Source organism: Microchirus variegatus (assembly GCF_963457635.1).
Source record: "Microchirus variegatus genome assembly, chromosome: 20".
NCBI classification, from domain to species: domain Eukaryota; kingdom Metazoa; phylum Chordata; class Actinopteri; order Pleuronectiformes; family Soleidae; genus Microchirus; species Microchirus variegatus.
Genome location: NC_139821.1, coordinates 3,972,751 through 3,993,020, shown reverse-complemented (window position 1 = coordinate 3,993,020; position 20,270 = coordinate 3,972,751). Strand labels below are relative to the sequence as shown.

Genomic DNA, 20,270 nt, shown 5'->3' with positions numbered 1-20,270 from the left:
GGAGGAGGAGGAGGAGGAGGAGGAGGACCGCGTGACGTCACAGAGACAAACCGGGCTCCTCTGAAGACACTAATGACACCAGTCAAGATAGACAGGTAAACTGCGGGGATTAAAGGGACAGTTCATGTGTGAAATTACAGTTGATGGCCACCAGGGGACAGAAAGGAAAACTTTTTGTAAGTAAAAAAAGTTTGTAAACCACTCACTCTCCCACACCAAACCCCACAGAGAAAACCATCGATTTTAACGTCACAGCACACAGGAGTTCACAGGAGTTGTCGATCCACTGCTGCCTCCAGTTATTTTGTCAATTCGGCATTTGAAATCATTTTTTCCACATTTACCTCAGTGACACAAAGTGACCACACGAGGCAGCAGTAGACCAGCAGGCTCCTGTGTCCCCGCGAGCTAAAATCACTGATTTTCTCTATGGACTTTGGTGTGGGAGAATATTCCTTCCCTTTACTCATTTTATTTTAATAGGCTCAAATCGAAAAAAAAACACTTTATGAATATTTACATAATAAGCTAAAAGTTGACGTGGTGCTCCACAAGGCTCAAGTTTAGGCCCCCCCCCCACAATTTAACCCAATTTTTTGCTTTTCTTTCTTTCTTTCTTTGAGACACGGATATTTTGTTACCGGGGCTGAAGTAGCAACTTTTCCAATGAAGCACAAACACCAGGGCATGATGGGTAATTGAATTCAACTGAGGACAGTCACTCATTCATGCCCCTGCTTTTCTTCCTCGACGGAGAAGAAAGGGATTTTTATGAGATTAGGGGTGGATTATGAACACACACACACACACACACACACACACACACACACAAACACACACACACACAAGCCTCAGAGTTGAATGACTGGAGGAGATTTGGCTCCTGAATGTGGTGATGTGACCCCAACTGAGCTGTAGGAGGAAGGTGAATGGAGCTGTGTGTGTGTGTGTGTGTGTGTGTGTGTGTGTGTGTGTGTGTGTGTGTGTGTGTGTGTGTGTGTGTGTGTGTGTGTGTGTGTGTGTGTGTGTGTGTGTGTGTGTGTGTGTGTGTGTTACCCTGGTGCTAATTCTCTCCAGCAGTGTGGGAATGTTTAAAGTGATTAAACATGCGTCATTATCACCATTATTCTTTCTTTTCCTGCCGAATTAGCACTTTTTTTTCGGGGTTTTTACCAACAATTGAAAAACAAAACAAAAAAATGTTGTTAGCATGACCCCAACTTGTACAAACACACAAAAGTAATACATTTTTTAAAAAAGAACCATCCTTTTAAAGCTGCTCTAGCTGCATTCGTCTCTGTAGCTCCAGCTACCTAGCTGTTAGCATGCTAACTTCAGTAGAATTAAAAGTTTTTTGGGTGTTTTTTAAATATACAAATTCACATTTTTAAGCTAACAAAGCGATTTAGCGCTAAAAGTGTGTCCCAGTTGGACAGAGAGCGCGTCGCCATTCGTCTTCCTGTCACGGCCGACATGTCGCCGCGCCGATGGCGGCGGGAAACGGGGCGGAGGGCTTTTGTTAGCGCCGCGCTCCACAGTGCGACACGAACAAAAGTCCTCCGCCCCGTTTCCCCGACGTCGAGAAAAAGGGGACGCAATTTATCTTCCTGCGTCTGAAATGACAAGAGACAAAGACGACAACGTTAAGACAAATGACTCGGAACACACACACACACACACTTGTTCCCATGACGTGTGTGTGTGATGAATGTTAATTGTTGTGTTTGTGGGAAACAAGTTCTGATCCGTTTTCGTTTCGATGGTAAAAAAATGTGTTTGTTTTTGTTTAAAATAAAACATTTGAAACCAAAAGAGTTAGCTTGAGCTTGAGGAAGCGAACGACGCACACAAACACACAAAATCAACAGACGCCGCTGCAACGTACAAATATCTTTAATCTCTTCAGTTTAGAATTTACAATATTACACACACAGGACGTCCTGTTTTAATGCTTTTAGTGGTTTAGTCGGACATCTTCATTGACAACATCTCTGATTCTATATGTTGTGTAAAAATGTTACAGAACTTTTAAAAACGAAAAAGAAGAAGGAGGCTAATGAACTCCACGGTGCACATGTGGGTCCACAGTAAGGCACATCCTGAGGAAAAAACAGGGGCAGCTTTTTGACTGAAATGTACCTTTACATTTTTTGATTTTGTCACAATTTAATCAGTCGGAGACGCAGGAATTAATTTGTGAACTTTGTTTAACTGTTTTTAAATGGCTGGTGTTCCACAAGGCTCCACTCTGGGGCCGTTACCTTTTTTTTTTACACAGATCTGAACGACGACTGGACGGATTAGCGTGAACTTTGAAAACCAAAATGTGTTATATTTTCTGCAATAAAACTGTTGGTGTCCCACAAGGTTCAATCCTTGTATCTTTGGGGGGTTTGTTCACCGTTAAAACAACCATGAAATGTGGCACAGGCTGTCATTTTTACATTTTGTGTTCAGAAACTGTCAAAAAGAAGAAGAAGAAAAAAGATCTGGTGTTCCACGAGGCTCAATTCATGCATCAATTTTGTTCTGTACTTTCGAACAATCCCTGTGGATTAGCGTGAAATTTGGCACCAATGTTTACTATATTTTCCGTGATACGATATTAGAGTTTGACTAGGATTTGTTCAAATTGGAAAAAAGCTAAAGACATGTGGTGTCTTGTGGAAAAAATCATGTGGTGTTCCACAAGGCTCAATTCTGGGGCCGTTACCTTTTTACACATTTTTACACAGATCTGAACAACGACAGGACGGATTAGCGTGAAATTTGGCATGATATTGTACGATATCGGAGCTATTTGTGCAACTTAGAAAAAACTGTTTTTAGCAACGTAAAAAAAAAAGTGATATGGTGTTCCACAAAGCTCAATTCTTTTTTACAATAAAAACAAAATACTGAATGGATTAGCATGAAATTTGGCCAATATGTTCACAGTAGTAGCTCGAAAAATAAAAGCACACATCCGTCTCTGCCTCTTGCGTAACTTGAAGAACGTTCAAGTCTGTTCGAGTATTTAGTAGCATGATTTATATTTCATTTTGTGTTGTGTTAAGACCAACTGTGTTTTGTTTTTGTGCAACTTAGAAAAAGCTTAAAGACGTAAAAGAACAAAAATGACGTGGTGTTCCACAGGGCTCAATTCTTAGACCACTAAGATTTCAGTCCTGATCCTTAAAATTCCGAATGAATAGAAATGGTTAAGTACTCAAATAACAAAGACGGGATTCGCGCAATTTTATGTCAATTTGTTTTGAATTTACAAAACAGATATGACTCTGGGGTGCCTCAAGGTACAAATCTGGGAACCATTTTTTTGTTTTTTGGTTAACAACTAAAAAGTGTTGACGACAATAACGTCGGCACAAACAGATGTTGACAAAATGTGTCAGACAATAACACATATTTACATAATTATTTGTCGTGGGCGGATGGGGATGAGGAGATGGGGGGGGGGGGTGTAAACTGTTGCTCCATCACGACGAATAATTTCTGTAAATAATTAGGGAAAATATTCCGTGGGAATCTTCGCAGGATGTGCTGGACAGATGTGAATCCTCTCGTTTGTGTATTTCCATATAAAAAACGGCGACGTCAGTTCTTTGAATTTCGGGGTTCCTAAGAAACCTTCGACGACCAAACTGGTGAGATTTGTAAAAACCCCGACGTTTTTACCTCGTGTGATTTGTGCCCGACTCGCACGGCTCTGTTTTCAATTTTGTCACTTTTGAATTTTTTTTTTTTTGCATTATTGTTCTCGCAAGTCTTTGAACGTCTCTTAAAAAGAAGAAAAAAAAAAAACTCTTGTTTATTTATTGTTTTCGGGAAGACGACTGATGTGGTTCCCTGGTTCTGCGTCTGGATTTGTTTGTTTGACGGAAAAAAAAGTTTGTGTCAAAAGTTCAACGAGGAACAGAGTCGGCACGTCTCTGAACGAGGGGAGGATGAAAGGCACGAGAAAGGGAAGAAAGAAAGGAAGAAAGACGACTTTCTGGGGGGAAATAATTCGAGGAGGAGACGAGTTTTTCGGTCCCTGACAGAAGCTGCCGAGCGTCTGCAGCTTCAGCCTGTTTGTAATTAGAGACAAACAGACTCGAGGCCACAGAGTCGGGGTTTGGTGGAACATTCCTGCGGAACGTCGGAGCCTGGTCGTGTCGAGGTGAACGAGGGGGGGGGGGGGGGGGGGAGGAGAAAGGAGGCAGTTTAACCTGCGACTGCAGAGCTAGCGTCTCCTCCTGATGATCTGACCACGACTGAGAGGAAACTGTGTTTACCCTCTGAGCTTCAGGGGGGGAAACCCAAACCACCACTCCCTTTCTGAGGGAGGTCAGAGGTCAGAGGTGGTTCCCCCTGAAGCGAGGAAGTCAAGGAAAGGAGGTCAAATCCGTCGCAGAGGAAGCGGGAAAACGGTTAAGTTAAGTGGACGCTAACGGTTCTTCAGGCGTTCCTGAAAAACCTCGCGATCAAACGCGGAACAAAAATAACGAGCGGAAGACGAAATCGGTTTCACCTCAACGGCGGGAACTTTTAATGAAAGCGCGTGTTCATCATCCACACTAAAACACGGATTTCAAAATAAAACTCTCAGTTTCCAAAATAAAACGCTCAGTTTCCGTCAGACCGCACAAAAAAAAACCTGACATTTTTTCTATGCCAAAAATACAACCCTTCAGTTTTCAAAATAAATGTCTGTTCATCCGCACTAAAACACACAACCACGCGGTTTTCAAAATAAAGGTGCCAGTTTCTATACGGCCACACTATAAGGCAAACCTTGAGTTTCCGTGTGTCCACACTAAAACACAAAACCGCATTTTTCAAAATAAAACCGTGTTTCTGTGCATCCGCACGAAAAAATAACCACACCGTTTTCAAAATAACCTTCAGTTCCTGTGCACCCACGCTAAATAACACAAAACTGCTTTTTTCAAAATAAAAGTTCCCGTGCATCCGCACCTGAAACACAAAATCGCATTTTTCAAAATAAAAGTTTTACCTTCTCTGCATCCACACTAAAACATAACCACACAGTTTTCGAAATAAAAGTTTCAATTCCTGTGTATCCATCCTAAAGCACGCCCCGGAGTTTTCAAAATAAAAGTCTCAGTTTATGTCCATCCACACTAAAATACGGCCCTGTCGTTTTTCACAATTAAAGTCTGTTCCTGTGCATGCCGGCTAGTACGCAACACTGCAGTTTTCAAAATAAATGCTGTTCAACCAAACTAAAATACCTCCACGTTGTTTTCAAAATAAAGGTCTCACTTTGTTCCGTCTGTGTTTTAAACTGAAACAGGACAGAGCGGAGATGTTTCCAGGCCTCACCGTAGCAACCAGTGAGGACTTTTCAAAGTAAAACGGGGCAGAAGCTGAGGTGTGTGCATGTGTGATTTCCTCCTCCTCCTCCACCGTGTCTGCTTCCAGTGGAGGTTGAATGAGCCTCTTTCTTCCTCTCAAACATCTGGAGGTTAACAGAGGAAGTGGGTGACGACAGTTGTTCTGGTGAACCACCAAAACCCTCCTGTTTGACCGCAGAGCAGCTCAGAGCAGCTTGTTGTTTCCAGATCGCGGACGAGCGTACACTCAGACTTTCCTCATAAAGCTTTATTTATGATTCTTTTTTCTTTTTTTCTTTCTTTTTCTTCCTAATCTGACAGTTTCCTGGATGCGGCCCTTCTTGTTTTTTGGGGTTGTGGTTTAAATCCTGTGCCAGATCTCATGTGTTGTGCAGATCATAAAGGCTTTGCTAAGAGTGAGTGAGTGAAGGGGTGAGTGGTGAGAACTTGACTCGTCTCACTTAAACAGTAAAACGTGTGTTTCCCGTCGTTTTGCCTTATTTTCTCTTAAACGGCACGTGACTCCGCGAGTGACGGAGATGTTTCTCACGTTTGTCTCCCGCGCCGACGCGTTCTCCGTCCGTCCGTCCGTCCGTCCGTCGCGTCGCGTCTCAGTCCACCAGGGATTTGAGGTCGGGCAGTCCTCGCAGCTTCACGTCCAGCAGCATCTGACCAAAGGACTTACCCTATAAAAGAGAAGACGACGCCAGTTCAAGCCTGCGACGTCTTAAGAACAACACGTCCACGTCTTTATCTCACTGTGAAACCGACGTTTTATCGCCCGCTCACTCTCCCACACCAAACCCCATAGAGAAAACCGGCGATTTTAGCATCACAGCACACGAGTCGCACAAAGAGTTGTCGATCCACTGCTGCCTCCGTCGCTAAGTTCAAATGTCTTATTTTGTCAATTCGGCATTTGAAATCCATCCTTCGTGACCACACGAGGCAGCAGAGGACCAGCAGCTCCTGTGTCCCTGTGAGCTAAAATCGCCGATTTTCTCTATGGGGTTTGGTGTGGGAGAGCGAGCTGTTGACAAACTTCAGTTTCCTGTTGGAACACCGAGTCTCAGGTTTTGTTCTCAGCAGCAGGGGGCGCACTTTAAAGAGAGTGAAAAAAAAAAAAACCACCCTTAACTTTCACTTTAAATCAGAACATGTGTGTTTCCATCTTCATGTGTTTGAATTAACACATTCTGCACGTTTGACCCTCATCGCCTGGATGTGAGGTGTGTGTGTTGGCACATTGTGAGTGGAGTGGGCAGATCGTGTGTGTGTGTGTGTGTGTGAGTCTTTGATGTGCTGTGGGTTCCAGTGAGGCGGTAAAAACTTTACAGGAAGAGAAATAAAGACGACGTGTTAAAGAGGAGACAGGACGTGTCCTCCTCGCGACACGGAGTAAAACTGTCTGAAAACACAAAAACCCTGAGACCACACGTCACATGACCGTTCAGGTGTCAGAAGTTTAGAAAATAAAAGTCCCACGTTTCTGTTCGTCCACACTAAAGCACAAACCTGCGGTTTTCAGAATAAAAGACTATCTGCTCATTTGCACTAAAACACTATCCTACAGTTTCCAAAGTAAAAGCTTCAATCTGTGGTAACCCACACTTAAACACAACCCTTCAGTTTTCAAAATAAAAGCTGACATTTCTGATCAGCCGCTCTTAAACGCAAACACTAAAGTCTTCAAAATAAAAGAGAGACTTTCTGTTCGTCCACACTAAAACACTAGCCTACAGTTTTCAAAATAAAAGTATCAGTTTGTGATTGTCCACACTAAAACTCAACCATACAGGTTTCAAAATAAAAGTCAGATTTTATCCTTGTCCACGCTAAGATTTTCTACTCATTTATGCTAATACACGAGCCTACAGTTTTCAAAATAAAAGTTTCAGTATGTGTTTGTCCACACTAAAACACAACCCCACAGTTTTCAAAATAAAATATTTTCTACTCATTTATGCTAAAACACAAGCCTACAGTTTTCAAAATAAAAGTTTCAGTTTGTTTGTCCACACTGAAACACAACCCCACAGTTTTCAAAATAAAAGTCCGATTTAATACTTGTCCACACAAACACAAACCCACAGTTTTCAAAATAAAAGATTCTCTGCTCATTTATGCTAAAACAATAGCCTAGAGTTTTCAAAATAAAAGTTTCGGTTTCTGGTCCTCCGAACTAAAACACGAGCCTACAGTTTTCAAAATAAAAGTCTCACTGCAGTGAAGCAGTTTTCTTATAAATTTGCTTTTTTTTTTTTTTTTTTTCATCATTTCTGCGTCGTTTCACACAAACTTTGAGTTGATTTAAAGGTCAAACGTTATCAGTGGTCGTCTGAACGACGGGGAAAAACGGAATCTCTGTTTTAACCGGGTTAACGATGTCCGCGAGGCAACTACATAACGGGAGCAGCCGCAGCATGTTCCTGCTGCTGCCGCGTGACGGCAGATTAGGACTTTCCTCCGCCGCCGATGCGGTGGATTTAGAGCGGGGGTTGTTTTTTTTTGTACCTCGGGCTGCAGAACGACCGCGTTCATCCCAAGACGCCGTGTCTGTGACTGCACTCTTTATTCTTACATATTATGTAACTGTGCGTTATATAAAAAAACGGCATAAATGTACATGCACATTTACACTGAATCAATTTATTGTCTCACGAACGGACCAGAGGACAGTGAACGCAGCACCGCATTCCAACAGCACCTCCAAGTCAAAAGTCCGGATTATGTCCACGCTCAATCAAAACAGGAAGTAATTTTTACGGATATTCACTTAAGTCTAATCTGTCGTCGCGTCAACGTACGAATCAAAGAAAATTTACTAAAGCGCTACACGCTACGTCCACAACACGCCACTTTCTGTGGTCACGCCTAGCGTCCACACTATCTCACCGTTTGGTTTTCGGCGTCCTAAATGTCAAATTTTGGAATTCTGCAGATGTCGCGGAGGACGTAGATTGCGCAGATGCTAACACTGAAAATGCGTAATGTGGACGGTGCCATTTTTCAAACTCACGGGGGGTTAAGTTCTACGTTATTTGTGAAACTTTATGTTTCCGTCTGGACGCGGCCTCGGTGTCCTCACAGCTATAGAAAGACAGACGTGTTAACTGTGTGTGTGTGTGTGTGTGTGTGTGTGTGTGTGCGTGTTACCTGGGGGTCGCTGCGTAAGGACGCCACCCCTCCTCCACCCAAGGAATTGCGCAGGACAAAGTTGAGGCCGTGGATGCCTGGAAGTGTGAATCTGAAAAAAAAAAAACACACACACACACACAGAGAAAAATCCACCAGTTACTATGGCAACGCAATTAAAATACCACACACTTAACGACTTACAGACACGGACCGTGTGTTCCGTTCGCGTCGGGCAGACTCCCGCCGGGTTAACGAGCGCTAATGAAGCGTCTGAGGAGGCGTGAGCGCGGAGACGCAAGTCATCGCCGTCGACGCGCTAATCACTAACACGCGCTGACGCTGGCGGCCGAACGCACGTGTTTACCCACAATCCTCCTCGCGGGGCCCCGTACCTGGCAGCTGCTCGCGTCGAGAGAGTTTACCAAACGGCGACCGCGTGTGGTTCGAGGCGGTAATTGCAGTAATTTACACCTCTCGCCCAGAACTTCTCAAGCACCATTTGTCCTTGATTCTGGGCACCTGGAATCTCTTCAAGGTGTCCTTGAACCTGATCCAGGCCCATTTGGAGAAGCTGAAAACCAACTCAAGCCTCTAAAAGAACCACCCAAGGGACATCTGGAACATTCTTTAGGTGTTATGGGAGTTGTATTAACCTGCTGGTAACCACGGCAGTAAAGTGTGTGAATTCTCTTTAGCATGCTGTAAAAAAAAACCTTCCTCTCTCTCACACACACACACACACACACAAACATTGTGTTCACCGAGTGACGGCGTTGTCGACTCCCGGCTGGAGAACGTGAGAGAAATATTCCTCCACCACAGAAGACGTCAGGTGCTTCTTCAGGTACGGGAAGAAGAGAGGATGACGAGCAACTACGCCTACAGAGAGACACAGAGAGAGAGAGAGAGAGAGAGTTCTTATTTCCTGTTTCCCCATGTTGGAGCGCTGACCGTAACCATGGCGACCTGGTGAACTCACCGATGTTGGCAGAGTCTCCTTTGTCGCCGCTCCTGGTGAAGGCCAGCTCCTCCAGCCTGTAGCTGTGTGGTCCACTCGGCAGATCTGGACACGCACCAGGAAAACAACAACAAAGGTGTTTGTTCGTGCCAACACACACACACACACTCACACACTCCCACACTCACACACACATGCGCTACATACACCCCACATAGAATCCTGAACTTGAACGACACATCTTCAAACTTTTGTTTGTGTAAAAATCAGCTTTAAAAAACGGTTTAAAGCTGAAGTTATGTGGTCAAATCACCCCTCAAGGACTTTCAAGGACCATCTTCACCCCTCAAGGTCTGGAAAAGTCTTGAAGGATTATATAGGACCATAGAAACCACCTCAAGGACTATCTACACCCATCAGAGACTCTTGTGTTTGTCTTCAATGACCATCTACAACCCTTCTAGGAACCCTGGAATGAATCAAGGATCATATGAATGCCTCATAATAATCGTATATCCATCCAAACACACTTCAAGCACAATTCAAGGTCTTTGAGAACCATACGAGTCTTGTCAAGGACCCCAGAACAACCTCAAGAACTATCTGCACTTCTCAACACATCTGAAAATGTCTTCAAGGACCATCTGTACATCCCTCAAGGCCATATGAGTCCCTTCAAGGAAAGAAGACTCCTTCTCCAGGACTTTGTGCACCACAAGCACCTCAAGCACAATTCAAGGTCTTTGAGAACCATATGAATCTTGTCGGGGACCCCTCAACATCCTCAAGGACCATCTTCACCCCTCAAGGTCTGAGAAAGTCTTGAAAGATTATATAGGAGTATAGAAACCACCTCAAGGACTATCTACATCCATCAGAGACCCTTGAAATGTCTTCAGTGACCACCTGCAACCCTTCAAGGAACCATGGGACTAATCAAGGTTCATTAAATCCTCTTCAAGGACCTACTGAATGCCTCGTATGAACGCATATCCATCCAAACACACTTCAACCACAATTCAAGCTCTTTGAGAACCATATAGATCTCGTCAAGGACCCCAGAACATCCTCAAAGACCATCTGTACACCCCTCAAGGCCTTTGAAGGAAAGAAGACTCCTTCACCAGGACTTTTTGCACCTTCCATGAACCCTGTGACCCCTTGAAGATTCAATTAATGTCAAGGACTGGAACCCTGACATCGACTCATGGACCATTCAGACCTTTTTAAAGACCTGCTGAACTCATGAAAGGCCCTTTTGCGCCTGAACTCCTTCAGCACCATTCAAGCCCTTTCTACTGACGTATGAGGCCTCTGGAAGATTCTCAAGGACCAATTCAAGACCCCTCGGGAGAAAACTGGAATGCAGTTCTTTGCAGACTACACAAAGCTCCTTAAGGACCCCTGGAACCTTTACAAGCACCATTTGACCAAGGCAAGGACAGTTTGAGTCCTTTCAATGACACACTGTGCAGCGCTAACACAGCGTTTAAAGACTCGTCAGGAACGTCTCCAAGGATCCTGCTCACCTCGTGTGTGTGTGTGTGTGTGTGTGTGTGTGTGTGTGTTGTGAGGGAAGTGTGAAAGGAGGAAGAAGTGGCACAGCCTGTACTTCCCAGGAACACACACACACACAAACATACATGTGAAGGGGTCAGGGCGACTGTCGCCCCCTGCAGGCAGATCACAGTATCAGTCGAATGATGACTTTGCATATATTCATGTTGACTCTCAAAGCAGTCGAGGGTCAGCGTCCTTAAATGAGGTTTGAAGGGTTCCAGGGTGCTTTGAGAATGTTCCAGGCACCTTTTGAGTGACCAAATTTGGGCTTTAACATGTCAAAAATAGCATTAATGCACCTCCTACAACATCAAAAAATTTTGCCTCCTCGGTGTCCAATCAAAATCACTGAACCACAGCGACAGCACTTCTGTGCACTTACCTCTGTCAGGCTCCTCCTCTGCTGGGGCGGGAGTGGCCTCCTTATCAGATGCGTCTGGCCCCGCCTCCGAAAGCGACTCGACCAACTCTCCACCAATGTGAATGTCCACCTGCAACGACACAAGGCGACCACAAGTGCGTCCTTCATCGTTGTTTGTATGCGCATTTTCAATAAGTGCATTGAAAAAAACCACATGTACATACGTTTAAGAGAAGTATAAAATGTTGATTTATGTCAGTACCACAAACGCGCTCGGACGAGTTTGCTCATTTACGTAGGGTGCAAATCGCCAAAGTGGATGCCAAAATTCAAAATGGCCGACTTCCTGTTGAGTTGAGGCCATGGGTACGGTCGACTTTTTTGTTCGCCTTGGTCTGCACCATCTTCCCACCAAGTTTCGGAAAATTTCATGAAACTCAATGTATGCCGAAGTCATAGCGCACTTCCTGTTTCGTGGCGAATGGTTGAAATTCACCAAAACTAACAAAAACGTTTGCTGTGGCCAAACCGTTTTGAATCCGCAAAACCTTTTGATAACGTTTCACCTTTGATGTTTGTAGCACAAATTGGCATGTTTTTTATGTTGGTACGACAAACGCGCTCGGACGAGTTCGCTACTTTACGTAGGGTGCAAACCGCCAAAGTGGCCGACTTCCTGTTGAGTTGAGGCCATGGTTACGGTCGACTTTTTTGTTCGTCTTGGTCTGTAAAATCTTCCCACCAAGTTTTGGGAAATTCGGTGGAACTCAATTTTGCCTCGGTTTTCCTTAGCGGGGCATTATAGAGCTGTTGAGCAACGCACAGGTCTGGGAACGATGCCAATTTCGCATTTTGGCATTCACGTGTTTCTTCACTGACCTTCAGGTCTGATTTCGGGTGTAAGAAGAAGAAGGGCTTAAGGACAGGAGACACTCGGGGACGTCCACCCGCGATGCCAGTGAGTCCAGGCGCTGAAACAGAGACGATAGCGAGCTTTAATTTGGACGAAAATTGATATTGAATTCAATGCAGATGATATTTTGGTGCACTTCCTGACCTACATAGCACAGTTCAACAGAACCACGACTCAGCAGAGTCACACTGAGGTCGTGTGTGTGTGTGTGTGTGTGTGTGTGTGTGTGTGTGTGTGTGTGTGTGTGTGTGTGTGTGTGTGTGTGTGTGTGTGTGTGTGTGAGTGTGTGAGTGTGTGTCAGAGATGAACTCATCTTCACCATAAGCAAAATCTTATTCAGGAGGTCACGACTTGGCTCCTTATCTGGAGCAACACACACACAAGAAGCATACCTCTACTGTATGTGTGTGTGTGTGTGTGTGTGTGTGTGTGTGTGTGTGTGTGTGTGTGTGTGCGCATAATGTGTGTGTGTCGCACCCATGCCGGTCCCCGCAGGAGCAACTTCTCTGGCGAAGAGTTCCAGAGCTTTCTTCTGTTTGTGGTGGACGGCCAACCAGAGCACTGCCTCTCTACAGCCCTGCACACACACACACACACCAAAAAAAAAAATTGATGACTAATCTTTAACAACATGTCCACGTCATCTGCTTCACTCTTATCTCAATTTTCCTAAAAACTTCAGTTTCCTGTGTGTGTGTGTGTGTGTGCGTGACCTTGGTTTGAGCGTTGGGACCGTAAGTGTCTTCAGCTCCAAGGACTTGGACGTTGACGGAGCTGAAATCTTCTAATCCCAGCTGCTTGAACATTCTCTTTGTCCTACACACACACACAGACACAGACACACACACACACACACACACACACACACACGAATGTTAGCGCCGCCTCTCTCTGCGTCTCTCTCTGCGTCTCCCTCACCGTTTGACGATGCTGTCCGCCGTCCTCCTCGCCTTCTCCGCCGCTCTCGGCCCCCCCACTGGACACACGGCCGTCGCCCTGAACCCATCCATGTAGGTCGCACACACCTGCACGCACACACACACACACACACACACACACACAGTTACAGCGATGAAGATGACGACGATGAAGATGAAGAAGGTGAGGACACTTGTAGATACTTACCTTGTAGTCATGTGATGGAGCGAGGCCCTTAGCCCCGGTCACTCTGACAGCACCTCCCTCTACACCTGCACACACACACACACACACACACACACACACACACACACACACACACACACACACACACACACACACACACACACACACACACACACACACACACACACACACACACACACACACACACACACACACACACACACACACACACACACACATCCAGATGACCTTTGACCTCTGCGGACAGTGGACTCTGCATGACAGCGTCCTCGGTTCACGTCCCGCCTCGGGGTCGTGCCGCGGTCAAACGAGGACGATGGTTTTCACCACAGGCTCAATTAAGACGGAAATATTTACACTTTCCGCTGACAACACGAGGTCAAAGGTCAAAGGTCAGAGTGGGTCCAGAACTCCCACAGTAGGCGAGCGGGCGAGGAACCAAACCAAAGAGTTTCAACAAACAGGATGCGAGGGGGGAAAACACACACACACAACTGTGTGGTTTTCAAGATAAAAGCCTCTATTTATGTTCAAAATCGGTGAATCACAAACTTGCTGGTTTCAAAATAAAAGTCACCAATTCTGTTTATCGACACTAAAACACAACCACACAGATTTCAAAATAAAAGTCACCATTTCTGTTTATCGACACTAAAACACAACCACACAGATTTCAAAATAAAAGTCACCATTTCTGGTCATCCACACTAAAACAGAACCTCGCAGTTTTCAAAATAAAAGTCTTTGTTTCTATTACAACACACGGAAGCACAACACTGTAGTTTTCAAAATAAAAGTCCCACTCGCTCTTTTTCTACACTAAAAATCAACTCAGCAGTTTTCAAAATAAAAGTCTTGATTTCGGTTCATTGATGCTAAAACACACCATCCTAGTTTTCAAAATAAAAGTCTCCGATTCTGTTCGTCCACACAAACAAAAACCCACCATTTTCAAAATAAAACTCTTAGTTTCTGATCATCCAGACAAAAACTCAATCCAGCAGGTTTCAAAATAAAAGTCTCTGTTTGTTTCCGTTCTGCCACACTAAACCGAACCCAGTCGGTTTCAAAATAAAAGTCCCCACTTCCCTCTGCTGTCTGTTCGTCTACAATAAAACTAAAACTAAATTTAAAATAAAGTCTTGATTTCTCTTCATGCAAACTAAACCTCAACCTCGCAGTTTTCAAAATAAAAGCCTCAGTTTCTGTTTCGTCCACGTTAAAAACACGTTCTACTTTCACTCACAGATGTGAAGTAAAGAGCTGCAGTGCCGAGCAGAGCGTGACCTCGTTTCTTTTTTTTTCCTCTATTTCCAAACACTTTCGGCCGTTCATCACTAACGCTGTTATTTATTTAGTTTAAAGTTTCATCCCGTCTTTTAAAAAAACACTGAATTAATGACAAACAGAGTGAAATCTAAACGTGTTATCAGCCAGCAGGAGTTCAGCGGAGGAGCGCGGGGGGGGGAAGTTTGACGAGGTCGCGCGAGGGTCAGCTGCAGCGGCGAAGGAAGACGTGGACGAGTGTTTAGGTTTAAATAAATCAGTATTCGCTGATAAAGAGTTTATTGGAGGTTGAGAGGAGGGCGAGCGGTTCAGACCCGGGTCAAAAAAAAAAAAAGGATCCAGACGCGTTTGTTTAGAGGGGAGTTTTAGGGTGAAGAAAACAAGATGGTGGTTCAGCTCGCGGTCACGTCCTCACACTGACTCTCAGAGTGTGTGTGTGTGTGTGTGTGTGTACCTGGTATTTGCTTGATGGCGACCCGGCTGAAGTCACAGATGACGTCCGGCAGCAGGTAACGCCGCGGGTCGCCGATCTCGTACACCAGCTGCTCGGCGACCGTGCCGACGGAGACCAGGCCGCCGGTTTTGGGAGGTTTGGAGAGATCGAAGGCTCCGTCGCTGGAACACTCCACCACCGGGAAACCCATGTTGTCCCTGAGGAAAGACAAAGAAATAACGTGGGATTAAATTAAAGTCGTGGTTTAAAACCTGCAAATGTTTCCACCGACACCGAGAGTCTTCGTGTTCTCACCAATCGGGAACTTTGTGCCAGTCAGTGAAGATCCCGCCTGTGCTCTGAGCGCCACACTCGATCAGGTGACCTGCAAGACTGACACACACACACACAGGCAATAATGGATATTTAATCTCAAGTTTAAACCTGAAGATTTGACTTTGGGATTACACTAAAACACATGGATTATTTACTTCAAAATTAAACTCAAAAACATGGTTATTTAACTTCAAGATTAAACTAAAAAAAATGGATTACTTTACTTCAGGATTCAACTCAAAACTATGGATTATTTTACTTCAGGATTAGACTGAAAAATATGGATTGTTTTACTTCAGGATTCAACTCAAAACTATGGATTATTTTACTTCAGGATTAGACTGAAAAATATGGATTATTCTACTTCAGGATTAAACTGAAAAACATGGATTGTTTTACTTCAGGGTTTAACTAGACATATGGATTACTTTACTTCAGGATTAAACTAAAAAATATGGATTAGTTTACTTCAGGATTAGACTGAAAAACATGGATTATTCTACTTCAGGATTAAACCAAAAAAACAGAGATTATATTACTTCAGGATTATACTCCAAATATGGATTATTTTACTTCAGGATAAAACTCAAAAGCATGGATTTTTTTAACTTCAACATTAAATCCAAGAACGTGGATTTTTAACTTCAGGATTAAACCCAGGAACATGGATTATTGTATGTGCGTGTCTGTGTGCAAGTGTGTGTGTGTGTACGTGTACCTCCCCGCTGCAAGTAGGTCATAGTCGTGTCTCTCCCACCCGAACTGCAACAGATTAAAAAAACACAGACAGAACATTCCTGAAGATTTCTGCTCTTCAACACACACGCACACACATCATCATCCCACTTGGCGCCATTTGTTTAAAAAGGAAAAAAAAAAAAAAAAAACTTTCTCCATCACTTCCTGCTACATGAATTCCCATGATGCCTTGCAGGACAAGTGACCCGGTGAGAGTACATCGGCAGGTGATTACGATCATTTCCTTAATCCTAAATCTCGTTTCACCTTCTTCTCGTTAGGGAGAGAGAGAGAGAGACGGACAGAGCGAACGTACGCTGTGCATGAGCGGCCCCAGAGCGACGGCGCTGTCCACACAACGACCCGTCACCACAATGTCAGCGCCGAGGTCCAGGCAACGCTGGATCGGAGCGGCGCTGAGGAGGAGAGGGAGGGAGAGAGAGAGAGAGAGAGAGAGAGAGAGAGGTGAAGACAGATTAAATCTGAAAACATGGACTTTTAACTTCAGGATTAAGCCTGAAAACGTGGATTTTTAATTTCAGGGCGAACACCAAAAACAGGGATTATTAACTTCAGGATTCAACCTGAAAACATGGATTTTTTAATTCAGGATTAAGCCTTAAAACATAGACTTGTAATTCCGGGATTAAGCCAGAAAATAGCAATTTCTAAATTCATGATTAATGCTGAAAACATGGATTTGTAATTTCAGGATTAGCACCAAAAACAGTGATTTTTAACGTCAGGATTAAACCCGAAAATGTGGATTTTTAAGTTCAGGATTAAGCCTCAAAACATAGATTTGTAATTTCAGGATCAAGCCCGAAAACATGGAATTTTAATTTCAGGATTAAGCCCCAAAACATGCACTTTTAACTTCAGGATAAAGCCTGAAAACATGGATTTTTAAGTTCAGGATTAAGCCTCAAAACATAGACTTGTAATTTCAGGATCAAGACCGAAAACCTGGAATTTTAATTTCAGGATTAAGCCCCAAAACATGCACTTTTAACTTTAGGATTAAGCCTGAAAACATGGATTTTTAATTTCAGGATTAAACCTGAAAACATACATTTTTATATTCAGAATTAAACCCCAAAACATGGACTCGTTGAAGTTGGTATTAATCCCACGAACATGGATTTTTTTTTTTCAATTTAAGGATTAAACCTAACAACATGGACTGTTAACTTCCAGATTAAACCGGAAACATTCAGTGTGTGTGTGTGCGCGTGTGTGTGTACCCGAGGTAAGCATTCATGCTGTGGAGCGTCTTGGGTAACGGCCGCCGTCTGCCGCTGTCGTCGGCCATCTTAACTTCAGTGAAGCTGCTTCTCTGACAGGAGAACATCCACTCAATCATCATTTAATAAAACTAAAAACATGATGATGTCAGCGTTGGTGGGTGTGTGTGTGTGTGTGGGGGGGGGTGTCGGTGTCTCACATGGGGCATGAGGTCATCGCCGGTCACCACGGCGACTTTGAGGTCGACGCCCGCCTTCTTGATGACTTCCTGTATGGCTTGGGCGCAGGCCAGCGGGTTCACGCCTCCCGCGTTACTCACGACGCGGATACCTGCGGGGACGAGACTGCGAGTATGTGGTCACCACGGTAACGGCACAGTGCAGACAGACACACACATCATTATAATTTCTTCACACTCACCTTTCCTGTGGATGTCATTGATGAACGGAGCCAGCGCCACCTGGACGAAGTCTGGAGCGTAACCCAGGTTCTAAGAGTGGACAGAAAACAATGAATCTGAATAATTCTACACTTTTACAGAAAATGACGCAGAATTTACAAAATAGTTCCTTCGTTTTTTTTGTTAATTTACAGTGTAAAAAATTATATAAAAATCTACATGTGCCCTCTAGTGGACAAACTGTGTGTGTGTGTGAGAGACTCACAGGCATTTTGGATTTGGCAGCAGTGAGCAGTGACATGGTGATTTCACTGAGGTAGTCGAACACCAGGAAGTCCAGCTTCCCACTATAGACCAACTGAGGCACTGAGGACACGGAGACACACACACATACATGTATACAGTGAGCTAGCATGTGCTAAACAGACACGTTGTGATCACTGTATACAAACAAGCACATGGCGGTTTACGTGGAAAACTGATCGCAACACTGCGATTTATGTGAACATTTAAATCATGGAACACAGGAATATTTGGAAAAAACACCAATATGGTTGTTTACGGGGACACTTGACCTCAGTATTGTGTTTTTTGGGGGGGATATTTAAACTCAATATTCCGATTTAGAGGTCTTTAACTCAGTGTGGTGGTTTAAGGGGCCATTTTCACTCAATATAATGAATAAAGAAGACACTTTGACTCAAAATAGTGAATTAAGGGGTCACTTTGACTCAATATCGCGGTTTAAGAGGACATTTTAACTCAATATAATGAATTAATTGGACACTTTAACTCAATATTGTGGTTTAAGTGGACATTTTAACTCAATATTGTGATTTCCGAAGACACTTTGACTCAATATCGCGGTTTAAGGGGACACTTTGACTCAATATAATGAATTAAGGGGAAATTTTGACTCAATATTGCGGTTTAAGGCGACACTTTGACTCAATATAATGAATTAAGGGGACAATTTGGCTCAATATAGTGAATTAAGAGGACACTTTAACTCAATATTGTGGTTTAAGGGGACACTTTGACTCAATATAATGAATTAAGGGGACACTTTGACTCAATATGGTGAATTAAGGGGACACTTTGACTCAATATAGTGAATTAAGAGTACACCAACTCGATATTGTAGTTTTAGAGGACATTTTAACTCAATACTATGAATTAAGAGGACACTTTGACTCAATATTGTGGTTTAAGGGGATACTTTGACTCAAAATAGTGAATGAAGGGGACACTTTGACTCAAAATAGTGAATTAAGGGGACACTTTGACTCAAAATAATGAATTAAGGGGACACTTTGACTCAATATTGTGGTATATAACCTTTAGCATGCTAACCACCTAGCACGAACACTTGTCCCCGTACCTGAGGTCGCCGTGTCCCCCCAGAACCCGGAGGCACAGCCGATCCGTACCGGGCTGGTCCGGGCAGAACTCGTGTAGCACCTGGACGTGGTTCGGTCTTGACGGTCTGAGCGCGAGCTCGACAGAGCAGAGGACGAGGACGAGCTGAGGCGCAAAAAGTTCGCGTCAAAACAGGACAAACTGACGCACTTTCCCCAGTCTTTCCGGCGCAACAGGTGCCTGAAGGCCGCAGGGGCGGAGTGGAGTAGCGGCGGGAGGTTCGACATCACGTACACAGTTTATAAAAAGGAGGGAAAAGAGAAAAGAATGAAAGAATAACAGAGGAGAAGAGAGTGAAGTTCCTCTGAACTGTTCAAGGTACACTGGTCCATCCATAAAAACAGTCCGACAGGAAACACGACGCGGAACTATTCATCGACGCACCCAGCAATCTCAAATGTATGGAAATCCAAGCGCGTCACAACAATTAATTAAACTTAAATAAACATCTATCAGAAGATTAATTAGTATCATTTATTTTATTTTATTTGTTTCTGTTATCATCCAGTTCTATTGATTGTATTTATTTATTTGCCATTAATAAATACTTAAAAATGTTTTTTTTACATTCAATACATACATTTTTTTATTATATATTTTTGTATACAAAAATTGTCTAAAACAATCTTTAGGGGCCGTATTAAAACTGTATGGACAGAAAACTGTGTATGGCCATTTCCACACAATGATTTCCATTTTTACAAATGTTTGATAAATGCCGACTGTAAATGGAAAATAAGCAAACATAATATCTCTTCATCGTGGCTTTGCATGATGCAAAGAAGCTTGAAAAAAATTTCCATCCCAAACAAATGTCATTTTTGACGGATCACCTGTTCACTGCAGGTCGTCAAAAATCAGTGCGACGCAAACAAACGTCAGTGCAGGAGAAATATCACAAATAAATTCCACTCACAAGGTCAGTTTATTTTCATTTTCTTTAAAGGAAAAAAAATACAATAAAAAAAATATATATATTATTAAGATTTAAGAAATACAACAAATATAAAGCTGTGAAAAC

At 43.5% G+C, this 20,270-nt stretch overlaps 1 protein-coding gene across 1 annotated transcript; it reads right to left on the bottom strand.

Moving 5' to 3' along the window:
* Positions 1 to 1,965: 1,965 nt before the first annotated feature.
* LOC310942031 (uncharacterized protein) lies at positions 1,966 to 19,561 on the bottom strand. Its single transcript, XM_083907303.1, has 19 exons — positions 19,212 to 19,561; positions 18,096 to 18,196; positions 17,851 to 17,920; positions 17,630 to 17,760; positions 17,430 to 17,521; positions 16,502 to 16,601; positions 16,166 to 16,209; positions 15,427 to 15,504; positions 15,133 to 15,329; positions 13,392 to 13,456; positions 13,185 to 13,291; positions 12,980 to 13,082; positions 12,744 to 12,843; positions 12,233 to 12,324; positions 11,375 to 11,483; positions 9,454 to 9,537; positions 9,236 to 9,353; positions 8,493 to 8,583; positions 1,966 to 6,022 (listed from the first exon to the last, which is right to left on the bottom strand). Exons 1-19 carry the CDS (start codon positions 19,474 to 19,476, stop codon positions 5,948 to 5,950), a joined length of 2,022 nt encoding a protein of 673 aa, XP_083763429.1. The 5' UTR covers positions 19,477 to 19,561; the 3' UTR covers positions 1,966 to 5,947.
* Between the last annotated feature and the right edge of the window lie 709 nt (positions 19,562 to 20,270).

Excerpts from the sequence above, each read along its gene's own strand:
- LOC310942031 (XM_083907303.1), bottom strand. The coding sequence starts at position 19,476 with ATGTCGAACCTCCCGCCGCTACTCCACTCCGCCCCTGCGGCCTTCAGG. Across the intron at positions 16,602-17,429 it reads AGCATGAATGCTTACCTCGG|CGCCGCTCCGATCCAGCGTT; the intron begins GTACACACACAC and ends TCTCCTCCTCAG. Across the intron at positions 12,844-12,979 it reads GTCCCAACGCTCAAACCAAG|GGCTGTAGAGAGGCAGTGCT; the intron begins GTCACGCACACA and ends GTGTGTGTGCAG.